Source organism: Setaria viridis, chromosome 3 (assembly GCF_005286985.2).
Source record: "Setaria viridis chromosome 3, Setaria_viridis_v4.0, whole genome shotgun sequence".
NCBI lineage: Eukaryota > Viridiplantae > Streptophyta > Magnoliopsida > Poales > Poaceae > Setaria > Setaria viridis.
In genome coordinates this window covers 47,085,017-47,102,495 of record NC_048265.2, presented here as the reverse complement: position 1 = coordinate 47,102,495, position 17,479 = coordinate 47,085,017, and the positions used below count along the sequence as shown (strand labels likewise).

Here is a 17,479-nt window from a genome sequence, read left to right as displayed (position 1 = left end):
TGCTTGCTTGAGGAGGAAGATGAACACTTCATACATCCCCCTCTCCCTCTCCAGGTATATGTAGATAGGATAATACACGGGCTGAGCCCAACAAGAGATAGGCACGCAGGCCCAACACGAACACAAGCCCAGTACGCAGGCCCGAAATGTACAGTGATCCTAACACAGTGATACAAAAAGTGCACTTGCTACAAGCAAGGCATTGCTAGGCATTTCCACTTAAGTTTCCAGTGCTACTCCTACATAGTACATACTGCAGAAACTACACTGGTGCAAGTGCTATTCTACATGCCAACTCTTTTGGGAGGATACAACACAACTTATCCCACCAGAATAAACCGGCCATTCGCGTTTCTGATGACATGGATGGTCATCGTCACCCTCCTTTTGCCTTTCATCAGCTCGAAGACGCAGATGTCACCCTCGCGGAGCTTGTTGTCGTGCACAAACTTGAAAAATGCCAAGTTCCGGAAGGATCGCATGTAGTGCGAGTAGTAGTAGCTGACGAGCCACTTCTCTTTCCTGTTTGGCCTACGAAATATGATATCATGTGCTCTTTCCTCGAGATGGTCAGCAGCAAATCTACTGGGGATGATCTGCACATACAAATAAGTCATTTCAGCACTGTACTCGGACAGAGAGTATGATCTTATAACATGGCATCAAGGAAATTCAGAGAATTTTAGTGTGGATGAAGATGCCACTATCCATAAATTAAACTAAAAAATAGACACACATTTACTGTGAGTTAAGTTTTCCTTATAAGCACTATGTTAAGGTTGTTGATATTTAATCCTTGAGATATACAGTTAGATTGGCAGGATACAAGCTCCACAAATAGCTACCATTTGGTTTTGGTAGTTTCAGAAAAGCTGTGCCGGTCAGTAAATTGTCACCATAACAGCTACCACTCGAAAAGGGGAAAGCTTCATTGTAGTTCCTATCAACAATTCAAAACCTTCTACCTAAAACAGACTGCACACGAGATACGCTTAAGTTGAACGAATTGTATACAATCATTTATTTACACTAGTTAAACAAATAAACTCACCAAAGCATTGTTTCTGCGTTGAACATGCTTTTTCATCAGAACAGTCACAAATGCAGGATTGTTCAGTTGGATGGAAGCCAAACCTATTATCTCCTCCTTTATATCGTCTCTTAGTCGATTGGCAAACATCGAGTAGTAGCAGTTAGATTTAGCATATTCGTCATCACTATCCTCTTCACCAATTGCTGGATGCTTGGCAACAAAGTTGCTAGTGTTTGGATATTCAGATTCACCTTACAAGAAACAGGTACATTATGCATATGAGCTTATATATATATTGAAAATCATCGACACCAACATATATTAATATTTAAGACATGCCTATGTACTAATTATTCAAAACAATCAAAACAAGCCTAGGATTGCACGGCAGAATTGTAGTGCTTCTACTCACTTGGTTTAGTCTTCCCACACGATTTCTTTGAAGAAGAGGCATTTTGATAGGATCCAATATGCTGTGACGGTGTAGTAGTGTCCTCAGAATCACTCACAGAGAAATGCTGCTCACCATGTTGACCCGCGATATCGTTGACATGCTTGCACATATCAGGACTAATTCTGCTGCCAAACAGAGAAGACGCTTTCTCACAGCCACTTGCTTCAAAGACTAGGACCTGAAAGGAAGAGTTGCCACAACACGTGAAAAGCAGGAGGTCGTTCTCCTGCAGTTCATGAGCCTTGACAAAATCCTCCCATCCTGACATGAGGAACAGTTCATCTCCACGCTTTTCTACACTCATGTGCCATGTTTCTCCAGAGGGCGCTTTCAGTTCAAATCCTCTACTGATCTGCCCCTTGAAATTCTTTGCAAACTTATCTGGTATGCTCTGAAGATGAAAACATAAAATTGACCAATCATTGCTCATATAGTTAATTTTCAGATGATAATAACGTAGTAGCTCCGGCAAATTTTGCTTTATAGTCAACTAACAGTAGTCATCTTGACCCCGGAAAAAACAACAGAGATATCTTGAAAAATAGCTGAAAAAACCCCTCTTGTCGTCCTGCAGTACTTTATTTAAAAAGAGAAAGTGAAAAACTAACTGAAAGCTGGCTGGTGGACATAAATTAACATCAAATTTATATTACTTACAATCTATTTTCCATATAATAAGTGCTCCTAGGTAAGACTAATATTTAGGTCCATATACATGAGATTTAAAGCAATGTTTGTGTCTATTACTCCTTTTACTTCTTAAGCTCCTTTCAGTAACATATCTCCATTTACAGGGATATCTCAGTAGACAGTAGTGCTCACCTCATAAACTTTAAGAGCTAGAAGAAGCACAGCTTGTGTGATAAATGTATACCCTCATTCCATAAAGTTACAGAGAAAATTAAATTAATAAAATAAATATTTGCGATGGCGAATCTACTACTAGTTACCATTTAGACATGACAAATGCACACGGCTTTTTATGTACTGGTTTACCAAAATTTGTAAAAATTTAACCACATGTTTTAGAGAACATTATTTTAGAAAAAGAAGGTAATGTCCACTTGACATAGCAGTGGAATATTGGTCGAGAAAATGAACAGAGTAGTGGGCTGTGGACACTTACAATGCCCTTGGAGAAGTCTCCGGTCATGAGCTTGAAGAAGCGGATCTTGGTGACATCCATGTGCTCCCAGTAGTAGTGCTCTTGCCACTTCCTGCAGCTCTCACACCCCTTCTCTACAACCATCTGCCAAAATCCAATCACACAACGCAACAGAGTCACAACACAAAATGCTTCAGAGGATCAGATGCAGAGAGAGAGAGAGAGAGAGAGTTTTACTGAAGCTTGGCCATTTTCTTGCTGCATCCTGCCGGCCTGAGCTTCCGAGGTGAAGCTCTGTGCCTGATGAGGGTGATGTATACAGCAGAAAGATTTTTTGAGTGCAACACATGCTGGTGGAGCAGGTGTTCGTAGACCTAGGTCGCTGTGATGTGGCCCCACCGTGGATGGTTCACCCTTAACCGGGGCAGAGTGTTTGCCTCATCTTGGAGAGCGGTAAAAGCAGACAGGTGGAGTGTGAAGCCGAGCGGTGAAAATTTGTCTCCTCTGTTGGGTTGCGAGCTGAACAGTGATCACAGCATTCATCAGTTCGGTTGCTTGCAGGATTTTTAAAGTGGTAAATATTTTCACTATTTTTTATAAAAAAATATAAAACAACAAATTTTGATTTTTATTCACAGGCTAAGACACATCCTTGCGGCCAATGGGCCTTGGCCCATACCATAACCCACGGGCGAGGTCTGTGGAGAGAATACATGGATCTTATCTTATCTATGTACCCGGAAGATGGGAAGGCCTTTGATCTTCCGATGTTGGAGATTCGTGCAGCCACCGCTGACCGCACGATCTTCATCTTCCTCACGCACCTCGCCTTCTTCTTCTTCGTGCGCCGCTGCCTCGCTCGTGACGCGCCGCCGCCGGGGTAGAAGCTTGCCGGAGGGGCGGGAGGTGGGCGGGGGTGGGAGCTGCCCGGGGAAGAAATGGGAGGATGGGTCGGTGTTGGACTGGAAGTTCACGTCCCTATCTATCTTCCGGAAGATAGATAATCCGTGCATCAAGTTCCGTAAACTCAGATCTTGTTTAGTTCCCAATTTGGAAGTAGTAAAATTGGCATTTTGCCACAAATGTGCAACTGTAGCATTTCGTTTGTATTTGTGAATTATTGCCCAAATATTGACTAATTAGGCTCAAAAGATTTGTCTCGCAAAGTACAACAAAACTGTACAATTAGTTTTTGATTTCGTCTACATTTAGTAACTAATTTCGTCTACATTTAGTACTCCATGCATGTACCGCAAGTTTGTGTGATGGAGTTTTGCATAGTGACAAAGTTGGAATTTTGGGGAAAACTAGCCTCGGATGGAACCTGCCAGCTTAGCTGTACGTCACGGTTTCAGATCATACCAGGTCACGGTTTGAGAACTTTCAGAGTACTACACATGCAGTGAAAACAGATGCCGCAAACAGCAAGGGATTTAACCATGTCTGCTGGAAAAACAGAGCTTCCTCTGAACAATGGAACACTAGAGAGGATAAACAATAGCACTGCACAAACTTGAAAGCAGAAGTCACTATCTTAGGGCACCATTTCCTTGGAAATATTTTGCATACACAGATCAAACCTTGTCCTAGTACCCACACGGTCAAACTGCTTCAAGAGGTTACCTTACAGGAAACAAAAGTGCACCTGCTGCATTCCATGCAAGGCGTCACACTAGGCACTTTCAGCTTCAGTTTCCAGTGCCACTTCTACATAGTACATGCTTCAGAAACTACACCTGTATGTACAAGTCCATCCTACATGCCGACTCTACAAAGAATCAAGAACTTAGCCCACCAGGTCAAACCGGTCGCCAACCTTCCTGATGACATGGACTGTCATTGTCACCCTCTTTGCTCCTTTCATCAGCTCGAAGACGCAGGTGTCTTCCTCGCGAAGCTTGTTGTCGTGCACAAACTTGAAAAACTGCAGGTTTTGGAAGCCCCGGATGTAGCTCGTGTAATAGTATCTGACGAACCACCTGTCCTTTCTTCTCGGCCTACAAAGTATGATCTCTTGTGGTCTTTCATGAAGATGATCTGCAGCAAATCTACTGGGGACAGTCTGCATATGAACGTTGCGGCCATGTAAGAATTTGTAGCAAATCTATTGGACTGCATAATTTGTAGTGATACGTATTAGTATTACACGGAATTTGTAGCATCATTGTATAGTATTCTGTGTAATACAATGATGCTACAAATTCTGCGTACAAATTCTGATATAGTAAGACGATGATAGCTACAAATTCTGTGTAAATGAATACATCAGTCCATGTGATATACAGAGTATATACATGGAGAATCCTGCTTCAGACAAATAGCAGCTACTATATTTCACGGAAAAAAAGTTCTCTCTAATTCCTATGAACAAATGAACAGATCATCCAATGGCAAATATTACATGGGCCTTAACTTTCACAAGTCAAGAATTTTATGTAGGTAAATAATTTCACTTATGAATAACTCACCAGAAAGTTGTTCCTACGTTGACGATGGTTCCTCCGCAGAACAGCCACAAATGCAGGATTTTGTGGTTGGATGGAGGCCAAACTGAGAATCTTCTCCTTTTCCTCCTCTGTAACCTGATTGGCATTCCTTGAGTAGTACAACTTGGAGTCAGCATAGCTGTCATTACTCTCCTCTTCCTCAATTGCTTCATGCTTAACATGGAAACTACTGCTGTTTAGGGATTGAGGCTCTTTCCCTGCAAAAAATGTGCACACCATGTATATCAGCTTATACATTGAAAATGACCAAGCAGAAACATCATTGATGTGCAGAATTTAATTTCTTCTAATTAGCTGGATGGGAAAAAAATCCTATATGAGAATGTATATTAACAGATCTCAAGTATCAATTGCTAGTCTGCTAGTCTCAAACTGGAAACTTGCAATGATTTTACTTACTTGGTTTACCTTTGCAATTATGTTTCTTTGCAGTAGAAGCCTTGTGTGTGGAGCCAACCAGCTGCGATGGCACAACAGTATCCTCGGAATCAGTTATATATTGTTCAGCATGTCGACCCGCTATATCATTCAAATGTTTGTGCATTCTATAAGGACCAGTTTTGTGATCAAACAGGGAAGACAGTTTCTCGCAGCCACTCGCTTCAAAGATTAGGACATCAAAGGAAGAGTTGCCACTGCAAGTGAACAGCAGGACGTCATTCTCCTGCAATTCACGAACCTTGACAAAATCCTCCCATCCTGACGTGAGGAGAAGCTCATCGGCAATCTTGTCTACACCGACGTGCCATGTTTCACCACTTGCCGCTTTCAGTTCAACCACTTCAGTGATCTGCCCATTGAAATTCCTCACAAACTTCACCGGTATGCTCTAAAATGGACAATTTTGAGGATTAATCCCTCACATGATCAAGGATGATACTGTAATGTAAGAATTCTCAGAATTAGCTAGAACTATGCCAGTGGAATTAAGACCATAGTTTATTTTTTTTATAACTCTTAATACATCAGCGCATAAGATTCATAATTAATGCTAGAACCAATTGTGTGCCCCCCTCTACTCCCTTTTTTGCTTGCGACTCCTCTCATTAACACATCAGCACTTCAACGTGTTATAGAATCGCTGGGAAAAAGAAGTGTAAGAGAAGTACTTGCAACGCAAAATGTTCTGGTATAGTTTTCACATGAAAAATCTGAACATTTTGGTCAAATCTGCAAAAGTTTTCCTGTATCCTTTCTGAAATAACATATGTAAGAACACAATGCAGGCAATCACTTGACAGGATAGTGTGGACCGCCGACACTTACAATGCCCTTGGCGAAATCTCCGGTCATGAGCTTGAAGAAGCGGATCTTGGTAACATCCATGTGCTCCCGGTAGTAGTGTTCTTGCCACTTCCTGCACCTCTCACACCTCTTCTCTGCAACCATCTGCCAAAATCCAATCACAAAACGCTGTCAGAGTACAAACATTTCACAGGATTCATATGCAGAGATAAATCGAGGGAGAGAGTTTTCCTGACCATGCTCCTGTTGCATTCTCTGAGAGATCGAGTAGTCTGAGCTTCCGAGGTGAAGCAGGTCACCTCTCCTGGATGTTAACGAGAGCGTGTGTGTGTTTTGATGAAGATGACAGGTGTAGTTGCAAAGTTTTGATGAGGTTTCACCTGCAAGTTCAGTACGGAAACTGCTGGACCAGACGTTCATGGACCTGAGTCACTGAGAAGTGGGGTCAACGGTGGCAGGTCCACATGGACGGCGTTCGTCTCATGCTGTCATCTCGATCGGAGTGGCAAGAATTAACGTTCCCTGTCATTCAGTTTTTTTTTTTGATAATTCCCTGTCAGTAAGTTGAGTGAAGCAGTGGACAAGCTTTATCTCCTTGCGTTTGCCTGTGAAGTGTTTGTGAACTGAAAACAACAATTTTCTGTTCGATTTCTTGCAGCATCTTGCAGGAAATCCGTCGATTTCAAGAACTCGCAACACCGTATATATACACGTATGGAGATTATAAGATACGTCAGCAAGAAATGTACAGTTCCTCTGAATAAAAGCATGAAATGTACGGTGGACCCACATCATTTCATAATCTTCTGGTATAGACGCATATTATAATGAGGTGTTTTTCTTTTGGTCCTGGACAATGCAACTTTCTCCACCGTTCAATGGAAAGGGAACCTGACGGCTGAAATGCAACAACACCTCTGCTAAGCAGTATCGCGGGGGGTATGATAGTAATTGTTTTATTCTTAAGAGTATGATGAGAAGCCAAACAAGGTTTCTGTCTGAAGGAACGAGCAAATGAGTTGAGTTTAAGGAAGCACAGCTGATTGGCATCATCTCTGTTGGATATGGGGTGTTTGGGAACACCCGGTTAAAGTTTAACACCTGTCACATCGGATGTTTGGATGCTAATTAGGAGTATTAAACATAGGCTAATTACAAAATTAATTGCACAGATGGAGTATAATTCGCGAGACGAATCTATTAAGCCTAATTAGTCCATGATTTGACAATGTGGTGCTACAGTAACCATTTGCTAATGATGGATTAATTAGGCTTAATAGATTCGTCTCGCGAATTAGCGCAGGTTCTGTAATTAGTTTTATAATTAGCTCATGTTTAGTCCTCCTAATTAGCATCCGAACATCCGATGTGACACTGTTAAAGTTTAGCACCTCGTATCCAACCACCCCCAGAATCATGACTTGATCTCTCTTTCAAGTTAATTTCAGAGTTTCACAGTATTCAGGTGGTGCAGCAACTCCTGACATTTGGTCATAAAATGCACATATCGTCCAAGCGAACAGCCTGACCATTGTGGCCATTTTTTATGTTCTCGTTCGAGTATAATCAACCATGTGAGGTTGACCATAACAAGCATACAGTCTCTAAAATACCGACAGCACTAAAATACAGAAGATCAGAGAGTGCAGCCACAACAGCATTACATTTAAACACTTAATATGAGATGAATCCTGAAAAGGCCTGAAACAATCTTACCCCAAACAGTCACACAAGTGCAGAAACTAGTAGAGACCATTGCATTATACTCCCTCTGTCCGGGAAAGAATGCAACTACGGGTTGCGTACCATCAAAAGTAGTTCATGTTTGACCACATTTCTAGTGAATACTATTCATATTTATGACTCCAAATTAATTTATTATAAAAATACATTTTATAATTAACCTAATGGTATTTATTTGATATCATCAGTATCGATACTTTTTTATCTATAATTGATCAAATTTAAGATAAAAACTATGACACTGTGCTAGAATTGCAATCTTTTCCGGACGGAGGGAGTATTTTTCATTGAAAAAACGTAATCAGTAGAAACGCTCCCGTCTCCCATCTGGTCTATCAGGAACCGTATACAATTCAACTTCAACATTTGATCCATACATGCCACGGACCTTCTCGCATACCTCCTTGGTTTCTGGAGGAATAGTGGACATCTTACAGTTGATGACCAACTTTTTGAGGACGGTGAGGTCGCGCCCGGCGGGCAGGGAGGAGATGCTGAGGCGCTCGAGGGTCGGGGCCAGGCAGCCGGCGAGGGCGCCGTCGACGGCGTCCAGGAACGAGGCCGGCGGGGCCGCTTCGGTTCCGCGGTCGAGGAGGAGCTCGGGCATGTGGGGCCAGACGCGGCGCCAGCGGCGCGAGAGCACGCTCGTGCGCGCGGCGGCGCGGGCGGAGCGGAGGCGGACAAGGATGGCGTGCAGCACCTCGTCGGGAAGGCCGCTGATGAGGTCCTCGCCGGAGCGGCGGCGGGCCTCGCCCATATGCGGCGGAGGCAGGGGATCGGATCCTTGGGGTCCAGATCGATCAGGCATTGGAGGGCACTTGGATTTGGGGGTTAGGGTTTGCGTGGTGGGGGACGAATCGCTTCAGCAACGCCGACGAGGAGCGGAGGAGCGGCGCCGGAGGTCGGGCAGTGACGGTGGTTAGGCTTTGGGCCAGGCAGGGCCTTTCTAATTGAAACGGCCCGACATACACTTTGGTGGCCCACGTCGAGGCTTCCTTTTCCTTTTCCGATCCATACCAACCATGTTACCGACAGAACCGTCCAGCCCATTTTTCCCACGCGTGTAAATCATCATCCCCTTCTTCCTCCTCCGTGCCAAATGTTCGTCGTGCTCTCTAATCTCCCCCACTTCATCCCTTTCCTATCAATCTATCATCATCATCTCCCCTGTCCCCCCCACCAGGCACCACCACCAAGAACTCAACCATTCCCTGTCGGTAATTCCACGTCAGATTCTCACGTTCGTCAGAAACACGCACCAAACAGCCACCATAAACTGCGTTGTCACTTCTGAAGAACCATAAATGCTAGTGCACTAGGCCACCAAACAGCCACCGTAAACTCCGTTGTCACTTCTGAAGAACCATAAATGCTAGGGCACTGGCTCTGTTCACTTCAACTTATCAGCCGGCTTATCAATCACTAAACTGTATTTTTCTCTCACAACAAATCACTCTTCAGCTGGCTTATAAGTCCAGCCGAACGAAAAGCCCAAGGATGGAGGGGAAGACGGAGCGATGGAGGGGAAGACGGTGGTGCTGTACCCGGGCCTCGGCGTCGGCCACCTCTCGCCGATGCTCGAGCTGTCCAAGGGTCTCCTCCGCCACGGCGGCGGCGCGGTCGACGTCGCCGTCGTGCTCGTTGAGTCGCCGTTCAAGGACCCCAGCTTCGCCGACACGGTCGCGCGCGCCAGGGCCTCCCACACGTCCGTCGCCTTCCACGTCCTCCCCTCGCCCCCGCCGGCCTCCGGTCCCAGCTCCGGCGACGCCGAGCACCCCGTGGTCGGGTTGATCCGGTTCCTCCGCGCCACGAACGCGCCGCTCCGCGACCTCCTGCGCTCGCTGTCGTCCTCGGCGTCGCGCCCCGTCCGCGCGGTCGTGCTCGACATGTTCTGCGCCCACGCGCTCGACGTCGCCGCGGACCTCGGCCTCCCCGCCTACTTCTTCTTCGCCACGGGCGCTGCCGCCCTCGCCGTCTTCCTCGCCCTGCCCGGCACGCGTGCCCGCGAGGGCAAACGCTTCGCGGACCTCGGCGACGCCGTGCTGCCGTTCGCGGGCGTGCCGCCGCTCAGGGCGTCGGAGCTGCCGCCGGTGCTCGCCGACGACGGCGCCATGTGCGAGGCCGCCCTCCGCCTGGCCTCCCGGGTGCCGGAGGCCCGCGGGATTCTCGTCAACTCCTTCGAGGCACTCGAGCCGCGTGCCGTGCGCGCGCTCAGGGACGGGCTGTGCGTCCCCGGCCGCCCCACGCCGCCGGTCTACTGCGTCGGGCCGCTCGTCTCGCCCGGCGGCGGCGAGAAGGAGCACGAGTGCCTCGAATGGATGGACGCGCAGCCGGACCGCAGCGTCGTGTTCCTCTGCTTCGGGAGCACGGGCGCGCCGCCGAAGCACCAGCTCGCGGAGATCGCCGCCGGCCTGGAGAGCTCCGGGCAGAGGTTCCTCTGGGTCGTGCGCAGCCCTCCCGGCGCCGGCGGATCGCCGGTGCCGGAGCCAGCCGACGACCTCGACGCGCTCCTCCCGGCAGGGTTCCGGGAGCGAACCAGGGACAGGGGCCTCGTCGTCGGGTCCTGGGCGCCGCAGGTGGATGTGCTGCGCCACCGCGCGACCGGGGCGTTCCTGACGCACTGCGGGTGGAACTCGACGCTGGAGGGCGTCACGGCGGGGGTGCCGCTGCTGTGCTGGCCGCTGGCCGCGGAGCAGGGGCTGAACAAGGTGTTCATCGTGGAGGAGATGCGGCTCGGGGTGGAGATGAGGAGGACGAGCCGCGCCGGGGACGTGGTGAAGGCCGAGGAGGTGGAAGCGAAGGTGAGGTGGGTGATGGAGGGCTCCGACGACGGCGCGCGGGCGCTCAGGGACCGCGCGGCGGCGGCGAGGGACAGAGCGGCCGAGGCGCTCGCGGATGGGGGCACGTCGCAGGCGGCTTTTCTTGAGTTCCTCAAGGACTTAGCCTCCGTTAATGTTTGAATTTATTTTACTTTGGTTATAAATAACACATGGAGAGTTCCTCGAGCATATATAGCTGCTGTGCTGGCCGCTGTACGCGGAGAAGAGGATGATTGAATGTTTTTACTCGTTACTTTCTTGATCTTCAGAAAATTTTTATTTTCTATTTGACATCGAGTTTAACTTTTACTAGCAAGAGGCCCGTGCGTTGCTACGGCGAAATGACGTTGCTTAGCGCGCGATATTTTGATCGTGTGTGTAGCGCACCACATTTTTTATCATGTTGTGTAACTTTTTTATCGTGTTGCCATTGAATCTGAACATCTGATTGGAACAAAAGAATATTTGTACATCTAAATCCAGTGTAGAATGTGTTGCAGCAGCTGGCCAGCACGCCACTTCTGAATCCTGAAGAGGCTCCTGAGAATGTCTTGTGCATTTTAATTCAAACTGATGCAGAATATTCAGAAATGAGTGTATATTGTAAATATTTAGACTACTCTTCTACGGACACTACTGAAGCAAACTCTGCTAAATATCATTCTGTATCTGACACTTAGGAGTATTTCTAGAGCTATGGCATGACTTTTAGAACATGTGTTTTCAGAAAGCTAGTGACATGTCTTCCATGAGTAGTGTGCTCAGAAAGCCAACAGAAAATAAAAATTGAGAGAATTTGCATATTCTACTGCATTCAGTACATCGACGAACCCACTTTACATGCCTCAGATTCTCCAAAGGACATATCGTGCTCAACTGCCTGTGACCAGTAAAAAAATTACTTGGAATGTTTATCACACTAATTGGTCAAGCTAAAGCCAAACACAACCAGGAACGCGTTGCAACTCGGAGAGAGAAAGATGTAGCATGGTGTTGATTTTCTTATTGAAGAGAGAACTAAACAGAAACATTGGGGGTTTGAATTTCATATCAGGTGGATGCAACATAACTGAAAATCAAAGACAACAATATGTTCCTATGCAGAAGAGTAGAAATTCCAGATGTAATATTGGCTTTTCTAGACACCCATTGCTTAACCCAACGCAAAGCCCTCCAACTATTATTTCCTGAATTTCTTAACTAAACAATAACTCCCAAAACAGTACAGACCACTGATAAGTTTGAATCCAAACTAAAAGAACAGGGATGAAAAGTCCTTTACCTAATGAGAGCGTTGGTTAGCTTTGGTTCAATGTTGGCAGCCACCACATCAACTGGTATGCAAAGCAACAAGAAAAACAAAATCAAATAGCAATAAAATTCAATTGCAGGCTAGGGCAATTAAACCGATTGGAATACCTGTGGAGTCCTGGAGGGAGGTCGTCGGGTTGCCAGGGACCTCAGTGAGCTCCCACCCCATGATGACCAATTCTCAAAAGAAACTGAAACCAAGAAGCAGAGCAATCATGGTCACATTTTTTAGGTAAGCAAAACAATTGTAAAAAAAAAAAGGAGAGAAGCAAACTTGCATACATGGATGGGAATTAGGCCATTCAACCCCTTTGTTTCTGTTGGGGGAATTGAATCTGAACTGATATTCCCACCAAAACCTAAGGGACTGGTCTAGTCCATTACTATTGAAAGCAAAGGGCCAGAAAAGCAATCGGTTGCCCGACATTCAATCATCAAAGTTGACCCACAGTTACACAAGTCTCTACTACATCAGCAGGAAACAAATCTGACCACGAACATTAGAATTCACATCAATAGAAGGTCACACTGCAACAGGTTGATACCGCTCAGGAGCAGAGTACCGCAACTTCAGTGTATAAAAACGCGCACACTTAATTCTAGGCATCAAGCAGAGCTCCTGCAATAACATCGCCATGTTGAGAGAAAGCATCCTTGAGAGTTGTTTCATTTGTATCGTAACAAAGACCTGCACTTTATTATACAATTACAAGAAATAAAAGGCAATAATCAACATCAGCACACCCCAAATTGAACCCATCACACCACTTAACATCCTTCCCATTGGAAATTAAAAAGGAAGAATTTGATCAGGTGCGATAATGCTATCTCTCTAAATCTGACCACAGAAAGCGATCCACTTCAAGAAATCATATGGGAAAGGTCGAAAGGATTTACCACCGATGAATAACTTGGGTGTGCGTGCACATGAACATGCGGCGTTCCGATTGAACAGCTTCCCAAACGGAGTCTGCAGCATCCCTCCTCTCCCATTCAGCATCATCTGCAAACTCTAGAAAACGATAACCCCCAAATCCAACAGGCGAGCGAGGAACTCACCGGTCTTGAGAGATGCCATTACCTGCCCGCGCCTCGCACGTGCTCGCCAGCCGCCGCGGTGTCCCGTGCGCTAGTTTACGTCGCCGTTCGAGCGCAAGTAGAGATCGCCGGCGGCGCCAGCGCGGACGGCCAGCACTACGGCGGGTGGGGGCGCGGGCGGTCGGGTCACGGAAGGGCTGGCGGCGGACTGGAAGAGGAGAAGGATGGGACACGGACGGTCGGCGGAATCGTCAGCTTCGAGACGACGGAGATCGCCGGCGGCGTCAGCACGGACGGCCGGCACCACGGCGGGCGGGGGCGTGGGTGGCCGGGTCACGGAAGGCTTGGCGGCGGACTGGAAGAGGATAATCCGCCGGCAACAGGGCGGATCGGATTGGCGAGCGAGCTCGGGGATTTCGGGTGGGATTCGCCGCTCGCGTCTTTAATTTTTTCGTGGCGGAATCGCGGGGCGCGTTAATAGAGAAGCATGGAGGGGACGGGTGGGACGCAGAAATCGTGGGAAACGGACGGGAGCCGGACAACGGACGAAAAAAATCAGCAGAGACGCTACTTGCGTTAATAATAATAGATAGATTTCTTACGTGACACTCTGTTATATTTTTCATCTGTGAACCGTTAAATGTCCTGTGAAAAAATGATTTTGCCCTTGTAAGCTCCACCACACTTCTCCCTCCTCTCCTCTCCTTCTCCCTCTGCCCCACCACGCCGCAGGTCCACGTCGAAGAGGCGGAGCTCGAGCTCCCCGCGTGTGGCGGGGCGAGGAAGATCACGCTCATCCTCGAAGCGGCGTGGCGGCTCCGGCTCCCGCCGGCCGGCTCGTTCTCGGCGCTGACGGAGCTACTGATACACTGCGGCACCATGGATGGCGGCGAGCTCTCTAACCTTGTGTGCACGCAGTGCCCGCGCCTGAGCAACCTGAGCCTCTTCGTCGAGCTGGTTGCCGTCACCGACATCACCATTCGCCCGGACTCGCTGCGCTTTCTGTGTCTCCGCGTCACGAACATGCATCGCCTAGAGGTAGTCGCCCCAGGACTGGAGGAGCTGACTCTATATCAATCCGTTCAGGCTCACATCTCCGCCCCAAAGCTTTCCAAGTTAGTTTGGCACGGCGGTGCCTACGATGGTCATAAGCACCGTTTCCATGATGTCGGCTGTCGCATCCGGGAGCTAGTAATCGGCATACGTGATGCGCCGGTTCGATGAAGTTGACGTGTTGAGCACACGCTTATGCATTCCGCAGGTGCGTTGTGTTGGTGTCAAAACGAATTTCCTCAGAAGGAACTGTTTTTCTGATAGCCAATTGATTACATTGTGACTGTGCATGTCTACTCATGACAGGGAATAGCGGGGTATCAGATCTTCTCGAATGATATAAAAAAGCTGATCAAGTGTAAGACCTTGACTGTATCCTTATTGCAGAATCGCCATGGCTTGGTGCCGGTCATTCTGCATCTCTTGAGGTCTAGGAGTTGCAACAGTACGAGGAAGTTTTTTCCTTGCACTTGATTCATATTCCTAATGGTCCATCGGTAATCTCTAAGCTTTTTTTACCTTCTGTAGGAAACTAGGAATCTCTTTTAACTTTAGTCAGTCAATGTGGTTTAATTTGATTGATTGCGACGTTCATTGTTTATATGAGATTTCAGAGTCTCCTCTTTTTTCTTGAGGCATGGTGATGAGGTTATGAATTCATTTAATCACTGTATTGGAAATTCCATTATGCTATATAAACCGTTTGAGCAATGTGAAGATTCATGCCCTAGCTAGTAGCTTTTTATTCTTTGACCTCTCTAGTTTGGGTTCATTTTAGCTAAAAAGGGAGGTGCGGGGTGTACAGTCCTTGTATGAATCTGTGCATGATTTAGAGTCATCTAAACATCGGAGATAAGCAAACTCGATTTCTTTATATATATTATCCACTACTACATCAATATTGCCTCTTCTCATTTCCAGAACGACACATGCCCATCATCTTGCCCTTGTTGTTCGGAAGAGAGTCGCAGGATTGATGGCATTGATCTCGGTTCACTTGATGAGGTAGAAATCAGTTCCTACAAAGGTTTTTCATGAAGAATTCGAATTTGTGGAGCTGCTATCCAGATGCAATGCAAGAGTCCTGAAAAAGTTGGTCATCAACTATCTGATGCAACTGGATAGCAGCTTTGGTCGAGAAGGTCCGCAGCATGAGTCAACCAAATGTTAAAGTCGAATTTTATGTGTTTCCAGATGGACCAGTTGGGCGACGGGTGCGTCTTGACTGATTACTAAGCACTCGTGTGAAAAAATGTAACTGCCTTTAGTAGTGCACTCGTGTGACTGTTTCGAGGAGGATTGTTTCAGGCCTTTTGAGCATTCGGTTCATATTTAGACTTTGATGTATTATCCTACGCCAACTTGCTTGGTAGTACTTGAGACTTTAATGTTTAAATGTAATACTGCAAACTCATTGTTGTTTTGCACCTGATTTTGTAAAGAAACACAACAATTCAGTGGCAACAGCTGCCTAGCACACAGTATGAGCGGGCAAGAAAACATTCAAATTGTCAAAAAGCTTACATGGCAATCATGATACGAGGTCGACTTTGGTTTTGTGGTATTTCACAGGTCTGTGATAGTGTGTTGTGCGATTGGATTTTGGCAGATGGTTGGGAAGGGCTGTGAGAGCTGCAGTGAGTGGCAGGAGAACTACATTACTGGGAACACATTACACATGCATGGATGCGAGCAAGGAAATAAAGTAATAAATGACACGCATCATGCATGGTTCTAGACTCCTAATACCTAATATGATTTTTAGGAACACTTAAAAAGAGTGCTGGTATGATTTTTAGGAACACTTAATACCTCTGTCCCAAATATAAAGATAGGGGCTGAAGCAGGAGTTACATTTGAATTGCTCTAACTCTGTTGTGCAGGCACAATGTGATGCATGGTTCTCAACTGTGTAGGAACACCAGGAAGTTGGGCCAAAGCCACGGTAATGCATATCACCGCAGCTAATTCCACCCTGTCTACTCGTGGTTCCCTCTGAAAACAGTAGAAACTGCCCCTGGAAAGAAGACACCATTTGCTTTACAGACATCCCCATACATCACACAGGTCACAGTTTGTTCTAGTAGCCACATTAGCCATTCATCAACGCTGAATATCCACACCCAATTCTGAACATCCCGCAAATTCGCAATCTGAATATTCGCCAAGACATCAAGTCTTCAGGGTTCAGAATAACAGGCCAAGACATAGGATCCAACATTCAGGGTGCTCTCTCTCTCTCTCATTCTGAATGGCTGAATTTCTACCAGAACATCGAGGGTTCCTATCAGCAAGACCTGAATTCTTTTTTAAACGAACCGGCAAGGAACCCTGAATTCTGAACGTTCTGCAAATCCACAATCTGAAATTCACCAAGTGATCGAACAGCCCTTCAGAACAACTACCGTATAACCTTGGAGTGGCAATATGGTAGCTACCCTTGAAAACTACGAACCGGGTATAATCGTCAGGGAATTCAAGAAAATACGGTGAAGTAGCTCAGAGCTCTGCTTTCATCAACGCTGAATCGCTGATGGCTACCGTCTCCCTGGGCTGTCAGACAGACACCTGATGATGTTGGTCAGGGCTTGTCTTCAATGGATCCTGAATTTCGTGCCACGAACTCGAAATCGTCTGCTAGACACTTCCAGGAGCCGCGCCCAAGCACCATGTGCCGCAGCTCAGCCGGCCGCCCGCCGGCAGGACCTCCACGACGGAAGCGCGGCGATTGCCGCCGGAAGCCCGGAACCGGGAACCTCCTCGCCCATCGAGTTCGCTACCAAGCCTTCAGGTCAGGTGCGAGGAGCATGGCGTGAGGGAGAACTCCGACGCCGCCATTCGGCCGTCTCCGCCCGCCGTCGCCGCGCGCCGCGCCGGCCTCCCCTGCTTCAGTCCACCGTGGAATTCTCCTGGAATCCGATGGAGGGGCCTATTTGCAAAAAGTTGGATCGCGATTAATAGTCGCGATGCAAATCAGGGGAGCCTCGTTTGCACAATGCGTTGGCCGGAATCGGCGGCGGCGGCGAGGGCTCCGACCGCCGGCGTTGCGGTCAGGGACGTCCTCTCGCCAGCGCATGCACCACCCGCCGGTACCGGAAGGTGTAACGGCAACGTCGTGCTCGCTCTGGGCGCGGCCGGCCGCCGCCGCGGGGGAGCTCGTGTCCATGCCGC

The 17,479-nt window shown here is 47.4% G+C and overlaps 3 protein-coding genes across 3 annotated transcripts; 1 reads left to right on the top strand and 2 right to left on the bottom strand.

The window, feature by feature from the left end:
* LOC117850801 (B3 domain-containing protein LOC_Os12g40090) lies at positions 1-3,093 on the bottom strand. The gene is made up of 5 exons (XM_034732670.2): positions 2,830-3,093; positions 2,614-2,736; positions 1,446-1,878; positions 1,052-1,284; positions 1-596 (listed from the first exon to the last, which is right to left on the bottom strand). The coding sequence occupies exons 1-5, from the start codon at positions 2,854-2,856 to the stop codon at positions 321-323; spliced, it is 1,092 nt and encodes a 363-aa protein (XP_034588561.1). The 5' UTR covers positions 2,857-3,093; the 3' UTR covers positions 1-320.
* Positions 3,094-4,153: 1,060 nt separating this feature from the next.
* Positions 4,154-6,488, bottom strand: LOC117850798 (B3 domain-containing protein Os12g0592300). The gene is made up of 4 exons (XM_072292327.1): positions 6,366-6,488; positions 5,492-5,928; positions 5,061-5,286; positions 4,154-4,654 (listed from the first exon to the last, which is right to left on the bottom strand). The coding sequence occupies exons 1-4, from the start codon at positions 6,486-6,488 to the stop codon at positions 4,379-4,381; spliced, it is 1,062 nt and encodes a 353-aa protein (XP_072148428.1). The 3' UTR covers positions 4,154-4,378.
* A 2,749-nt stretch (positions 6,489-9,237) lies between these two features.
* On the top strand, positions 9,238-11,197 carry LOC117847163 (UDP-glycosyltransferase 88A1). Its single transcript, XM_034728328.2, has one exon. It carries the CDS (start codon positions 9,605-9,607, stop codon positions 11,045-11,047), a length of 1,443 nt encoding a protein of 480 aa, XP_034584219.1. The 5' UTR covers positions 9,238-9,604; the 3' UTR covers positions 11,048-11,197.
* Positions 11,198-17,479: the final 6,282 nt, after the last annotated feature.

Excerpts from the sequence above, each read along its gene's own strand:
- LOC117850801 (XM_034732670.2), bottom strand. The coding sequence starts at position 2,856 with ATGCAGCAAGAAAATGGCCAAGCTTCA. Across the intron at positions 1,879-2,613 it reads GAGACTTCTCCAAGGGCATT|AGCATACCAGATAAGTTTGC; the intron begins GTAAGTGTCCAC and ends TTTCATCTTCAG. Across the intron at positions 597-1,051 it reads AACGCAGAAACAATGCTTTG|ATCATCCCCAGTAGATTTGC; the intron begins GTGAGTTTATTT and ends TTGTATGTGCAG.
- LOC117850798 (XM_072292327.1), bottom strand. The coding sequence starts at position 6,488 with ATGGTTGCAGAGAAGAGGTGTGAGAGGTGCAGGAAGTGGCAAGAACAC. Across the intron at positions 5,929-6,365 it reads GAGATTTCGCCAAGGGCATT|AGCATACCGGTGAAGTTTGT; the intron begins GTAAGTGTCGGC and ends TGTCCATTTTAG. Across the intron at positions 5,287-5,491 it reads AAAGGTAAACCAAGTAAGTA|TCAATCCCTAAACAGCAGTA; the intron begins AAATCATTGCAA and ends AGGGAAAGAGCC.
- LOC117847163 (XM_034728328.2), top strand. The coding sequence starts at position 9,605 with ATGGAGGGGAAGACGGTGGTGCTGTACCCGGGCCTCGGCGTCGGCCAC.